The sequence below is a fragment of the Eurytemora carolleeae genome, unplaced genomic scaffold (genome assembly GCF_000591075.1).
Source record: "Eurytemora carolleeae unplaced genomic scaffold, Eaff_2.0 scaffold18, whole genome shotgun sequence".
NCBI classification, from domain to species: domain Eukaryota; kingdom Metazoa; phylum Arthropoda; class Copepoda; order Calanoida; family Temoridae; genus Eurytemora; species Eurytemora carolleeae.
The window spans coordinates 180,278-194,225 of NW_019396537.1; the positions used below are offsets into that span (position 1 = coordinate 180,278).

The window sequence follows — 13,948 nt, forward strand, 5'->3', positions numbered from 1 at the left end:
TTGCAGACATTGTATTTATTTAAACTAAAAAATGTAATTTATAGACTTGAGTTGCTTTTTGCGATAAAAAATTTAAAAAGTTAAACAATAAATAACTACCCCTTAGTTATTGTTAGGATCCAGGTAGGGGATTGACCGGCCTTGTGTCTTGCTGGGCTAGCCAGGACACACCAGGGGGAGGGGTCAGGATATCAGGGTGGGCTGGAGTGAAGGTAAGAAGGGGAAATGAAAGTGAACAGAGAGTTTGGCGAAAAGCTACAGGGGAATACAGGGNCTAGGTCACACTACTAACTACAATCCAACATAAGGAAATTCCAGAGTACTGGAGAGACCCCCCTCCTCCCTCCTTTTTCAGACAGTTAGTATATTGTATTGTATTGTATTTTCATGAGTAGGAAGAGTGAATTTGAATAAGTATGATGGGAGTATTGTAGCTTAATGAGTAGGACGGGAGTATTGTGGTTTAATGAGTAGGACGGGAGTATTCTGGTTTAATGAGTACGATGGAGTATTGTAGTTTAATAAGTAGGACGGGAGTATTGTAGTTTAATGAGTAGGACGGGAGTGTTGCAGTTTAATGAGTAGAACGTGGGAGTATTGTAGTTTAATGAGTAGGACGAGAGTATTGTAGTTTAATGAGTAGGACGGGAGCATTGTAGTTTAATAAGTAGGACGGGAGTATTGTAGTTTAATAAGTAGGACGGGAGTATTGTAGTTAAATGAGGAGGACGGGAGTATTGCAGTTTAATGAGTAGGACGGGAGTATTGTAGTTTAATAAGTAGGGCGGGAATATTGTAGTTTAATGAGTAGGACGGGATTGTTGTAATTTAATGAATTGGACGGGAGTATTGTAGTTCAATGAGTAGGACGGGAGTATTGTAGTTTAATGATTAGGACGGATTATTGTAGTGTAATAGGTAGGACGGGAGTATTGTAGTTTGATAGGAGAATTGTAGTTTAATGAGTAGGACGGGAGTATTGTAGTTTAATAAGTAGGACGGGAGTATTGTAGTTTAATGAGTAGGGCGGAATATTGTAGTTTAAGGAGTGACGGGAGTGTTGTAATTTAATGAGTAGGACGGGAGTATTGTAGTTTTTATAAGTAGGAAAAGTGCATTGCAGTTTTAATAATGCATAGGACAGGAGTATTATGGTAGGAGTATAGGAGTATACGATTTTATTATTCATAGATTAATTAACAATAATAAATAGAACGCTAGACGTCGTCGTTTTAAGATTTAGGGGTTTATCGTTCACAATAACCCTGAGGCAGAGACCCAAAGGAGTTCCGCGCAGGTATGCATACTCTCTCTCTGTCTTGTAATTCAACGCTGTTGCGCGGAACTCCTTTGGCCTTCTTTCTCAGGGTTATTGTGGACGAAAAATCTTGAAAAGACGACATCTACTGTTCTATCTGTTATTGTTTATTAAACTATGGTATTATTGTTTAGATTAGTAGGAAGGTATGTAATGTAGTTTTAATTAGTAGAGGAGTAATATTGTAGTTTATAAATATAGGACGAGAATCTTGAAGATGGAAATATTGTAGTATTGTAGTTTTAATGAGTATAACATCAGGAATGTTGTAGTTTAAAGTGAGAAGTACGGAAATATTGTAGCTTTAATGAGTAGGACGGGAGTATTTGAGTTTATATGAGTAGGACGGAAGTATTTGAGTTTAAATGAGTAGGACGTGGACGGGAGTATTGTAGTTTAAATAAGTAGAACGGGAGTATTGTAGTTTAAATAAGTAGGACGGGAATATTAAAGTTTTTATGATTAGGCCGGGAGCATTGCAGTCTAAATAAGTTGGACAGTAGTATTGTAGTTGAAAGTGAGTAGTACGGGAATATTGTAGCTTTAACGATTAGGAAGGAAGTATTGTAGGTTAAATGAGTAGGACGGAAATATTGTAGTTAAAATAAGTTGGACGGGAGTATTGTAGTTTAAATAAGTAGGACTCGAGTATTGTAGTTTTTATAAGTAGAAAATGGCAATAGTTTAACAATTAAGAGCATGTATTTAATGTAAACTAGATGAAGAGCCCGGCGTTGCTCAGAGTTGGAAACTTTTGAATGGTGGATATCGGGATTAATATTTGATTCACTCTTTTTCTTAATTTCAAGATTAAATAATTCTTGTTCTTCTCTTGCTATTAATCTCCAGATTAATTAACCGATCGAGTTTTCAGCTCTGGTTACTTAAAGTTACTTCCACCGTTTACTCGCGCTTGGTCTTTATTTACGAATTTAGCTATTTTTTCAAATTAAAGCGGACATACTCAACTTGGAATCTTGTTTTTTTTAACGGGACGTTCAATAGAAATTCGTTACGTTTTTTAAATTACGAGTTTTTGTTAATTTGACCGTTTATTTACCTTCATGTCGTTAAAGATGATTAATCGTTAACAATAATTAAAAGTCAAAGTTTTATTTTTTAATTTTATGAAGATGATTTTTAAAGATGGTTAATCATTATCATTTTTTTATGTTTTTCGAATCAATTTCATTTTGTAAAAGCCTTTTGGAACCTCTTCTGGAGATCTAAAGAACCCGATAACAACTTTTAAATTTTTTTTTACAGAAATATGAATATTACCCCCTGTAAAAAATTGCTCGGTGCGACATGCTGAATAAAAATTACGAAACGATTATTTCGGAACAATTCCATATATGGAAGAATCTTTCCGTAATCACCTAGCTCTGCTCTGATTCTTGGGGTTAGACTTATTTAAGAAAATGTTCCATGATGTCTTTACGGAACTAAATTTTTCCGAAAGAAAAATTGAAAACCCCATTAATAAGGTTCTGTAGTTCAATGTTGACAGAAGCACTTTGCATTTGTTTCTCATGTTTTTCAGTTAATCATGGGCAGATAAGATCAGGGCAGAGCAATGTTTAAAATAAAAACAAAACTTGTTTTTTTCAGACATTCTTCAATTTTACAAAGAGAAAAAGAAAATACAGCAATGGGGGGGGGGTGTTACTTATACACTGCATGTATAATGTATTATGTTTAAAAAGCTGAACATACTCTTGAATAGTTTTAGAAATGTTAAAATCAACAATGTATCACGTTAAACTTTAATAAATGTGACTAATCATTTTCACGATTTGTTTTTTTATTATATCTATAAACTATTTTTTTCTTTTTGATTTTATTTTATACGAAAACAATAGGAAAATCGGGGTACAATTCTGTGCTTGTCCTTCAGTTCTTTTTTACATTTTTCAAAAGCTTTCTTTTTATCTACATTTCTATATTCATTCATTTGAACAATATTTACTAAAATGGAAAGCTGGATTCTTTGCAAGGTAATTTAAAAGTTGTTTTTCTCTGAGAGAGCAAAACTAAAAAAATGATAAAATACTTTTACAAATCTACCAAATAATACTTGTAAATCCGCGGGTTAATCTCTAAAAATGTTTACCTTAACAAGCCTGCTAATATTCTTGTTTGGCTGTGCAGCTATATTGCTGCTTATTTTCTTCTCCTTTTATTGCTTTTTTATCATGTACGATATCATTCCACCCATGAGGTAAGATCAATATGAATAATTCTCTTTTGTGAATAAGTTTATGGAGACGATAGGTTTCAATGTTATAGTGTTTAACATAAAAAATGTTTTTTTTTTCTTTTTTACGGGAACACCTAGGGTCAACCTAAACTGACCACTGCTTTCATTTTACAAAGACTGAAAAACTCAAGTTTTAAAGTACACTATTCTTTTTAAAAGCTTGCCAATGACCGGGGGGGAATTTTGAAGTGTTCAAAATATTAATTTAAAAAGAAATAGCTTTAGTTTAATGTTTGAATAAAACATATACAGCAGACATTTCAAATTAGATATTCAAATTTTCTCTTTCAACTAAAAAGTTTCAATATATGAGAAGATTGTTTCTTGGATATTCCAAAGTCGAGTTTTACGTTTGTTCTAAAATGCTTTTTAAAGGCTTCAAAAGTTTTACCTTTTTCAAAGTAAGCAAAAGGCTCAATCTGACCAAATAGATTATCAAGTACAATCGGTGACAACAGAGAAATGGATCAATTATACACGACGTAATTAAGTGTCAAATATAACAAGCAAAATAAATTTTCTCACACTAGTAGACATGTTTTCCAAGATTAAATAAAAAAGTGTTAAAACAGAAAATAAAGGACACATAAATTGCGATTATTTTTCTGCACTTTAATCTAAAACTATCACTATTATCAATAATTTTGTTGGACACAAAAACTAAATTGACACTTGTGATGTCAGAATACAGCTGTACTGAGAGTGTACAAATTCTACGTTGCCATCTATTGTACTAGAATCTATTTGAATCTAACAGAATTAATGACATATAAAACCACTAGACCTGAGATATTTTAAACTATGAATTCTGTAAGATCAATTACTCTAAGTTTAAAATATCAAAGGTTTACGCCATTAGTTTGCAAAGATAAAAGGATTAGAAAATTTGAGTTTGTGGCTAAGGCTCAACTCCTTTGTTTGCCTAAGTTTGGTCAGTATTTTATAAGAATGTGTGCTGTATGATAAGATAAAACTTACAGAATCTCCACTCCAAACTATATACTATAGGTATAAGAATGAGGTCGATTATTTACGGAATTACTGGTGCGACTTTTTGACCTCGTAGCTCCTCGACATAGTTTACGCCCGAGAATGCACGTCTGAAATTCAAAACTTGTTTGTTCATCCAAACTACAAAGAGCTCTTCAATTATGGTTAAAAACTAAAATTAAAACTGCGTCTATGTTCAATTTGACATAATTCTGAGTCCTGACATATTACGTTATTTGGAATTCTTTTAGAAATATAATTGTATGAATTAAGGGTTCCCAGGCCTATCAAGAGATCCTTTGGACGAGAGACAGAATTCATGGAAGATCAATCAATTCGCCCTTTCAAGTATCTAATTTTTAACAATTTTTTAATTATTTAAAGTTTTAATTTTATCCTATTTCAAGGTTGGTTTACTGCGAGAACGAGTTTGAAAAGATAAAGAACAAAATAAAAATGGATCTTGGTAATTTGTTATTCAGTGAGTTTTATCGAGATGTTTGAACAAAGTTTTTAGGAAAACTTTAGGGTTCAAACCCTAATGAAAATGGACACAATTTTTTTCAACGAGAATTTCTTTTCTATTTTTCAGAAGACGACTTTAAAAAATTAATTTTGCACACAACAAACAACACCGAAATAATGTAGAAATGTCATAAAACATGAAACCTATGGCAACTATTTTTCTACGTCGAGTAAAAGTTTATTAATTTTTTCGTAAAACTGAATCCAAAATTTTAAAAATAAAATAATGTGTTTATAGTTATTGTATATAAAAAAAAATATTTTATTTTTGGTCAATTACCCACTGAAAGTTTTAATGATTTTCACAAATAAAATCAAGGTTTCATAAACAAATATATTGTTTACTCTAGATAGCATGGGTAGCCTGCACCCTATATCTTCAGAAGAAGTATGCTATGGAATGAACATCAACTATATAAAGGATGTAGCAGACTACTGGGTTAACAAGTAAAACATCTTTTATTCTATTAAAAAGCATTCTTACATTAATTATTAAATAATAATATACTTGTCGGAGTAGATAAAAAAAAAATAACCTCAAAGCATGTTTGGTATTTCAAGAAAGAGAAATAAAAACCTATTAAACGTTATTTAAATGTGAAAACAGTTACATACTACAGGACTGACAGATGTCATTTTAAGTGACCCCCTATTCAAATTAGCATGTCAAATTCACAATAGTACTCGAAAACAATGGTTTGAACACAAATTTATTTCCAATGATGATATGCGGTTCAGTATAATTACAAATAATTTTCATCATTTAAAGACAGAAAACTATTTGATATCTCCTTAATTGTTAGTCTGTTAAAGGGTTGTATAGGGTATACCGTTGTGAATTGGGAATCTAAATAACGTCTTTAGTTCCTTTAAATAGAAAGAAATCAATGTGTTTGTTTTGTTTTAGGTTTGATTGGCAGAGACATGTGAACACATTAAACTTTTCCCGCCAGTTTGTTACTCAGATATCTGGCCTGGATATTCATTTTATTCATGTTAAACCTCCTCAAGTCATTTCAGCATCTATCACAGCCTATCCTATACTTCTTCTTCATAGTTTTCCTACATCAGGTATCCAGTATACAGGTAATTTCCTAGTATACGATTTTTGGACCCCCCCCCCTCCTATCAATTTTGTACATGGGTGTGACAGGAAGTTTCTTAACTTAACCTAACCCGTGGCCGCAGCGCTCGGCCCCCTAGCCCATCCTAGCCGCAGCGCTTGGCCCAGAAAGTATCTTAACCTAACCTAACCCTAAATAACAAAAAAATAAATAATAATAAATTTGCTGAAAAATAAATGGTCATGTACAAAATTGATAGGAGGGGGGGGGGGTCCAAAAATCGTATACTAGGACAGACCCCAGTATACAGTATACAGTATACAGTATACTGTATACAGTATACATTATACTGTATACTGTATACAGTATGCAGTATACAGTATACAATATACTGTATACTGTATATAATGTAGACATTCTACACAAATAGATTATCAAGTAAAATAGGTGGCAACAGAGAAATGGACCAATTATACACGACGTCACAAGTGTCAAATATAACAAGAAACATTAGTTGACATGTTTTACAAGATTAAATAAAAAAAATGTAAAAAAGAACACATAGAATTGCACTTATTTTATTGTAAAATAAGCACTTTATTCTATTATTAATAATTTTGTCGGACACATGTGACGTAAGAATACAACTGTACTGAAAGTGTACAAATTTTACGTTGCCATCTATTGTACTATAATCTATTTGATTCTACAAGCTAGATCGTTCCTTTCACGTTCGTTTTTTTTCCAATCGTTTCATTCACGTTCTGTTCAGTTCTTTGTGTTCTTAGTCGAGAAGGGTTCCATCCCAAGTGTTGATAAATTATTTATGTAATTTTCTTAAGTGGACTCCTCAGACACTCACTCTTAATACAGTGGTGTAGCTTACAAGGGGTGAAAAAAAGAGATGGAAACGATTCTTTAAAAAAAATCTATATTTTTACATAAATAATGATATCAAATCTATATTTACACTGAAGGCAGTATTGATTAAAGCTTTTTTAATGTAACCTTTTAGTTAAGGGCAAAAGTGAGATAAAGTATTTTTTATTACATAATGAAGGGGTGGGGGGGGGGGTGGGGGGTGCACTTTGACAGTTTGTGACACCTAATTCTGTACAAGCTGCGTTTGGTTCTAAAAATTGCGATAGAAGGCTGAAATTTTGCATGCAGCCTTTAATATTGGTCGTCTACATGGATCATGAAGAAAATCGAGATCGGAGGTCATTGACCTCCATTTTGACCTCCATGAATTCAGAAAATACCACTTTTTTCCCTCTAATTCACTTATTTTAAGTTAATCAGACAGGTTTTCACATTTTTTGCTAACCCATACATCATGTACTGATATTGACACATATATCCGACCTCCAGTTTGACCCCCCTTCAATTACGACCTCTAAAAAGGTCAAAATATGAAATCAATGTAAATGGGGTCATGTGAGGTATCAAATGAAGGTTTTTAATGTTCCAATTCCATTCTGAGACCCCTTTTTAACCTCAGATGATCCTGGAGGTCGTGACCTCCAAATATCAATGACCTCCGGAGGTCACAAATGAAATCAATGAAAATAAGTCACTCATGTGAGGTATCAAATCACAAGTTTTTTGGTGTTCCGATTATATTCTGAGACCCCTTTTTGACCTCAGATGATCCTGGAGGTCTTGACCTCCAGATATCAATGATCTTTGGATCAATGTTTAAAACTGAATAAGTCCAAATTTACTATTTGATATTAATTTGTTTATTTATTTAGCGTATGAATTTAGTTCACTGATTCCGCTGCTAGTTACTAACAATGGATCTCGTATTATTTTTGAAGTTGTAGCACCTACTCTTCCAGGTTAATATCTTTAGAATTTGATTTAGTTTAGTTTAGTTTAGTTTAGTTTAGTTTAGTTTAGTTTAGTTTAGTTTAGTTTAGTTTAGTTTAGTTTAGTTTAGTTTAGTTTAGTTTAGTTTAGTTTAGTTTAGTTTAGTTTAGTTTAGTTTAGTTTAGTTTAGTTTAGTTTAGTTTAGTTTAGTTTAGTTTAGTTTAGTTTAGTTTAGTTTAGTTTAGTTTAGTTTAGTTTAGTTTAGTTTAGTTTAGTTTAGTTTAGTTTAGTTTAGTTTAGTTTAGTTTAGTTTAGTTTAGTTTAGTTCAGTTAAATGCTGTATAAATATGTGGAAATGTATAGAATTGTAGATATATAGTTAATTAAATATTTAAATAAAGGAGATTTCTAAAGCAAAGATAAATGTATTTAAAATTAAAGTGTCTGTTAGCAAAAGTCTTAATGACTCTTATGGAAAAAAATAAAATCAACAAGTCATATAATTTTAATCAAATAATGTGAAGTTTGAAATCTCTTATTTGTCTGTACAAATTTGCAAGCCGTGGATTTCTACAGCAAGGATGAGAAAAAGAAGTTGAAGAGTAGAGTTTTTAATTGTAATTATACAACTTTATTATTAAAAATTGTCTGAAATTTCTTGGACAGTCTCTTTAGATTTTCTGTTGTTGAATATTTTCTATTCGTATAATTAACTCTTAGGAGAACACAATATCCTAATTAATTGATTAAATCTCTAGATCTAGCATTCCAAGCAAATATTTTACTCTGGGGAGAAGGGGGACAGTGGGATATTTTAGGGGGTCAGGAGAGGGAGATGGCTGGTTCTTGTCAAAATCTTCCTTTTAAAATTAATTTGCCTTGTGTTTCATGGTGAGAATGGACCATTTAGATGTATTCTGAAATCATAATATTTACAAACATAGTACCAATTGTACAGGCTGCGTTTGGTCCTAAAAATTAAGATAGAAGGCTTAAATTTGCATCCAGACTCTTATTGTGGTCATCTACTATAAGAACACGAAGAAACTCTGAAATCAGAGGTCATTGACCTCCATTTTGACCTCCATGAATTCAGAAAATACGGTAAAATACCACTGTTTAAACCTCATAAGTCTTGCGCTGAAATAGACTTATATATCCAACCTTCAGTTTAAACTCCCAATAGTGAACTCTAAAAAGGTCAAAATATTAAGTCAAATAAAATGGGTCATGTTTGGCATCAAATCATATGTTTTAGTGTTTCGATTCCATTCTGAGTCTCCTTACTGACAAATGATAATAGATGATCCTGAAGGCATTTGACTCAATATATCAGTGACCATCCTAATATATTTGCTTGGAATGCTATATCTAGAGATTTAATCAATTAATTAANCCCCCCCCCTTCTTTTATTTAGAATAAAAATGTTATTCTTCTTATCTAAACCTAATAACATTTGTTTGTTTTTTTATTTGTTTTTTTGTTTATTTGTGAACCTCATTAAATTTCATTTTTGGTTTTCAGGTCATGGTTGGAGTGAGGCAGCAAGCGAGGCTGGGCTAGATGGTTGTCAAGCAGGATTTATAATGCATGAATTAATGACTCGGCTTGGATATACTAAATACTTTATACATGGTGGAGGCCCAGGGGGTCTAGTTGCAGAACAGATTGCAGCAATACATCCAGAGTAAGCGAGAGGATCTCGACCTTAGCAAACATATTGTATTCAGGCTAAAGTAAGTATATATTTTTATATTGTATCCAGAATATACTTGTTTTTCAGTGAGAGGATATTGTATCCAGATTCAAGGATATTGAATACAGATTATTTAAGAATTAGTACAATATAAGGATATTGAATCCAGATTTAAGATTTAGTACAATACATGGATATTGAATACAGATTATTTAAGAATTAGTACAATACAAGGATATTGTATCCAGATTTAAGAATCAGTACAATACAATGAAAATGTATACATATTTAAGAATTAGTACAATACAAGGATAATGTATACATATTTAAGAATTAGTACAATACAAGGATAGTGTGTACATATTTAAGAATTAGTACATTACAAGGATAGTGTATACATATTTAAGAATTAGTACAATACAATGATAATGTATACATATTTAAGAATTAGTACAATACAAGGATAATGTATACATATTACAATACAAGGATAATGTATACATATTTAAGAATTAGTACATTACAAGGATAGTGTATACATATTTAAGAATTAGTACAATACAATGATAATGTATACATATTTAAGAATTAGTACAATACAAGGATAATGTATACATATTACAATACAAGGATAATGTATACATATTTAAGAATTAGAATTTTACAATGATATTGTATCCAGATTTGATAAAGTATTATACCATAATACAGTATCTAGATTTAAGAATTCGTACAATTTAATGGTATTGTATCCAGATTTAAGAATCAGTACGATACAATGATAGTGTACCCAAAGTTAAGAATAAATACAATACAAGGATACTATGCCCAGATTTTAGAATAAGTAGATAGGATTAAATCTTGTAGCCAGATACTAGAAAAAGTACGTGTACGAGGCTAGTATATTGCATCCAGATAATATATTTAATACGATGTCAGGATATTGTGTATTAATATTGAGTAAAGTTCTCGTTAAATCGTCAAATTTGTACAATCAATTTGTTCAATTTTTTGCAGAGAAGGTTAATTGCATTGAGTAAAAAGATTATTGAAGCAGAGTAGAGAGCTTTGAAAATGTTTATTTTTATTTCGTTTAATTCTAATAAATAAGGAGAATAATAGTGGTGGTAATATTCTCTACGCATAGGTTCAAGAAATAAATTCTAGTATGTTTTTGTAAATCTTTTATTCTTAAATATTGTTGTAGAAAGCAGAAGGATGAGAGAATATTCCTTGATATGTGTGAGAGAAGACCAGATACTCTGGGTATATGTTTATCTGGTTCCCCGCTATCCCTAGCTGTATTCTACCTAGAGATATTCTCTTCTTGGACAGATACTAAACTCAGGTTAAAGCCTAGATATTCCATCCCTTGCTGTATTCTTCCTAGAGATATTCTCGTCTTGGACAGATCCTTTACTCAGCATATATCCTAGATATTCCATCCCTAGCTGTATTCTACCTAGAGATATTTCTTCTTGGACAGATCCTATACTCAGGTTATATCCTAGATATTCCATCCCTTGCTGTATTCTACCTAGAGATATTCTCTTCTTGGACAGACCCTTTACTCAGGTTATATCCTAGATATTCCATCCCATAGCTGTATTTTACCTAGAGATATTCTCTTCTTGGACAGATCCTTTACTCAGGCTATACCCTAGATATCCCACCCCTTGCTGTATTCTACCTTGAGATATTCTCTTCTTGGACAGATCCTTTACTCAGGTTATATCCTAGATATTCCATCCCTTGCTGTATTCTACCTGGAGATATTCTCTTCTTGGACAGATCCTTTACTCAGGTTATATCCTAGATATTCCATCCCTAGCTGTATTCTACCTGGAGATATTTATTCTCTTAATGGACAGATCCTTTACTCAGGTTATATCCTAGATATTCCATCCCTTGCTGTATTCTACCTTGAGATATTCTCTTCTTGGACAGATCCTTTACTCAGATTATTTCCTAGATATTCCATCCCTAGCTGTATTCTACCTAGGGATATTCTCTTCTTGGACAGATCCTTTACTCAGGTTATATCCTAGATATTCCATCCCTTGCTGTATTCTACCTAGAGATATTCTCTTCTTGGACAGATCCTTTACTCAGGTTATATCCTAGATATTCCATCCCTAGCTGTATTCTACCTAGGGTTTGCAGCGAACGAAACATTACGCGAAAAAATTTTCAATCGGATTTTGCAAATTTATTTGAGAAATTTCACATTTTCTCGCGAAAATAAAAGAAGTGAATAATGTGAAAACGATATAAGTGCAAAAATGTTTTTCGGGAAAAAAAATTCCTCGAAAACCGTAAGTGTTATTGCTGCAACAATTAATTGCCTAAAAAATTCTCTGCTCTGATAAATCCCAATATTTGAAGTTTTATTAAGCCATCTTATCTTGCTTTATCTATTTTGCAAAAATTTCTTTTTTTCGCGAAAACTACGAAATTTTCGCAAAACGATTTTTCCTTTTCCCTGCAAACCCTAATTCTACCAGAGATATTCTCTTCCCTGACAGATCCTTCACTCCTTTAGGTCATTGTACAGTGTACAATTGCATACATATATAGATTCTGACTGAAATGTACTTTATTTATTTGAGAAATCTAGAAAATATATATAACTAGCTGTAGCTTTAGTGCCCTTGTTGGTAGAATCTACATTCTACAATCTAGGATTAAACACAAATTGTGCGACATTAATGATGATTTTCAATTCTTTAAAGGGAGTGTTCGCGAAAAATGAAAGGGAGTATAGACTTAATGCGATAAAAAAGCGCTTTTGATCGCTACTAATCTTACTTCTATCTGTTGCGTCTATAAGGAGAAAATTGTAAAAGACGTCTCATAACGAATAACTTAGCGCCCATACATATTCAGAAAATTGCAACATAAAACTTAGACCGTAAAAAATCAATTTAATTTCAAAAAAATCATTCAGATATTACAACCTATAGTCATCGATTATCTTTCGCCACATTTGTATTTAGTTAATATTTTATTTTTTTAGAAAACGTTTTAACGGATTTCGAAAAATGTGAGTGGTGCGCGGCATTCTTAGATAGTTGCGCAAGCTACAAGAGTAATAATCAAATTCAAAACAAATTAATTTAAAAATATTATAAAATATAAACTATATACAAATGTGGTGAAAGATAATCGATGACTATAGGTTGTAATATCTGAATGATTTGTTTGAAATTAAATTGATATTTTACGGTCTAAGTCATATGTTGCCATTTTCTGAATTTGTATGGGCGCTAAGTTATTCGGTATGAGACGTCTTAAACAATTTTCTCCTTATAGACGCAACAGATAGAAGTAAGATTATTAGAGATCACAAGCGCTTTTTTTATCGCATTAAGCCCCTTTCATTTTTCGCGAACACTCCCTTTAAACACCAAGATAGAAGTTTAAACTGTAGTGAGAGCTAATATTGGATTTTAGTTTGCGACTTAATAATAATATCTATAATTCTAATTATCTAGGGAAACCTATAACGGTGGGTTGAACCGGTTTCCAGGAGGTTTAGATTGGTTAATCAGTAATCTTATGGTTTATATACTCTCTGGTTCACCAGTTCCATCTGCTAGATTCATCTTCGAGAATAGAAACATTGTGCTTCCGAATATACAGGTAAACTGTACACTGTACACTGTACTAAGGATTCAGTACATCCTAGCTATACTGTACATGTAGTGTCAGTTAGATTTAACAACACATAGAGGACGTTATGTTATGTTTAACCATATTAGCTGGAAACATTATACTAACGTTCGTACGCACAGTGAAGACCTGCACTGTGCTGTGAGAATGCACGTAGAGGACCTATTGAGGGCTCACTATATTGACAACTTATGATAACCCAGATTGAGGACGCACATTGGGTCGCATAATTTTGCGAGTGTGACATACACAGAAACAAACTAACTTCAACGTAGCTTAATCAAACAAAATGCTAAATCTTACAGCATTATGATTCAATGCATATTTTGTAAGGTTCCAACTGCAGTAGCTGTATACCCCAAGAACCCATTCCCTTTACCTGGAGGGCTACCAAGGGCTTTTCTACCTAGAAGGTATATTATACATTAATACTATAAAAAGCAAATTGTAATCTGTGTCTGTCTGTCTGTCTGTTTGTTTGTCCAATCAAAACTCAGGAACCCTTTGACCGATTAAAGAATATGGTTCAATATATACAAGAATTTTGTTCAGATTAAAGAATATGGTTCAATATACAAGAATATTGTTCAGATAAAAGAATATGGTTCAA

At 32.2% G+C, this 13,948-nt stretch overlaps 2 protein-coding genes across 4 annotated transcripts; both read left to right on the forward strand.

Annotated features, from left to right (window-relative positions):
- The first annotated feature begins 3,390 nt into the window (after positions 1–3,390).
- Positions 3,391–9,661, forward strand: LOC111705076 (epoxide hydrolase 1). 3 transcript variants are annotated; one of them, XM_023477508.1, is made up of 7 exons: positions 3,391–3,539; positions 4,842–4,916; positions 4,976–5,049; positions 5,444–5,540; positions 6,001–6,179; positions 7,912–7,998; positions 9,495–9,661. In XM_023477508.1, exons 1-7 carry the CDS (start codon positions 3,424–3,426, stop codon positions 9,659–9,661), a joined length of 795 nt encoding a protein of 264 aa, XP_023333276.1. In that variant the 5' UTR covers positions 3,391–3,423. The 3 variants fall into 3 exon arrangements, with proteins under 3 accessions (XP_023333276.1, XP_023333277.1, XP_023333278.1); XM_023477509.1 differs by having other exon boundaries at positions 3,392–3,539; positions 4,976–5,034; XM_023477510.1 differs by having other exon boundaries at positions 3,393–3,539; positions 6,001–6,164.
- A 10-nt stretch (positions 9,662–9,671) lies between these two features.
- LOC111705077 (epoxide hydrolase 1) lies at positions 9,672–13,948 on the forward strand. Its single transcript, XM_023477512.1, has 5 exons — positions 9,672–9,706; positions 10,874–11,014; positions 13,161–13,308; positions 13,672–13,751; positions 13,891–13,948. The coding sequence occupies exons 2-5, from the start codon at positions 10,905–10,907 to the stop codon at positions 13,931–13,933; spliced, it is 381 nt and encodes a 126-aa protein (XP_023333280.1). The 5' UTR covers positions 9,672–9,706; positions 10,874–10,904; the 3' UTR covers positions 13,934–13,948.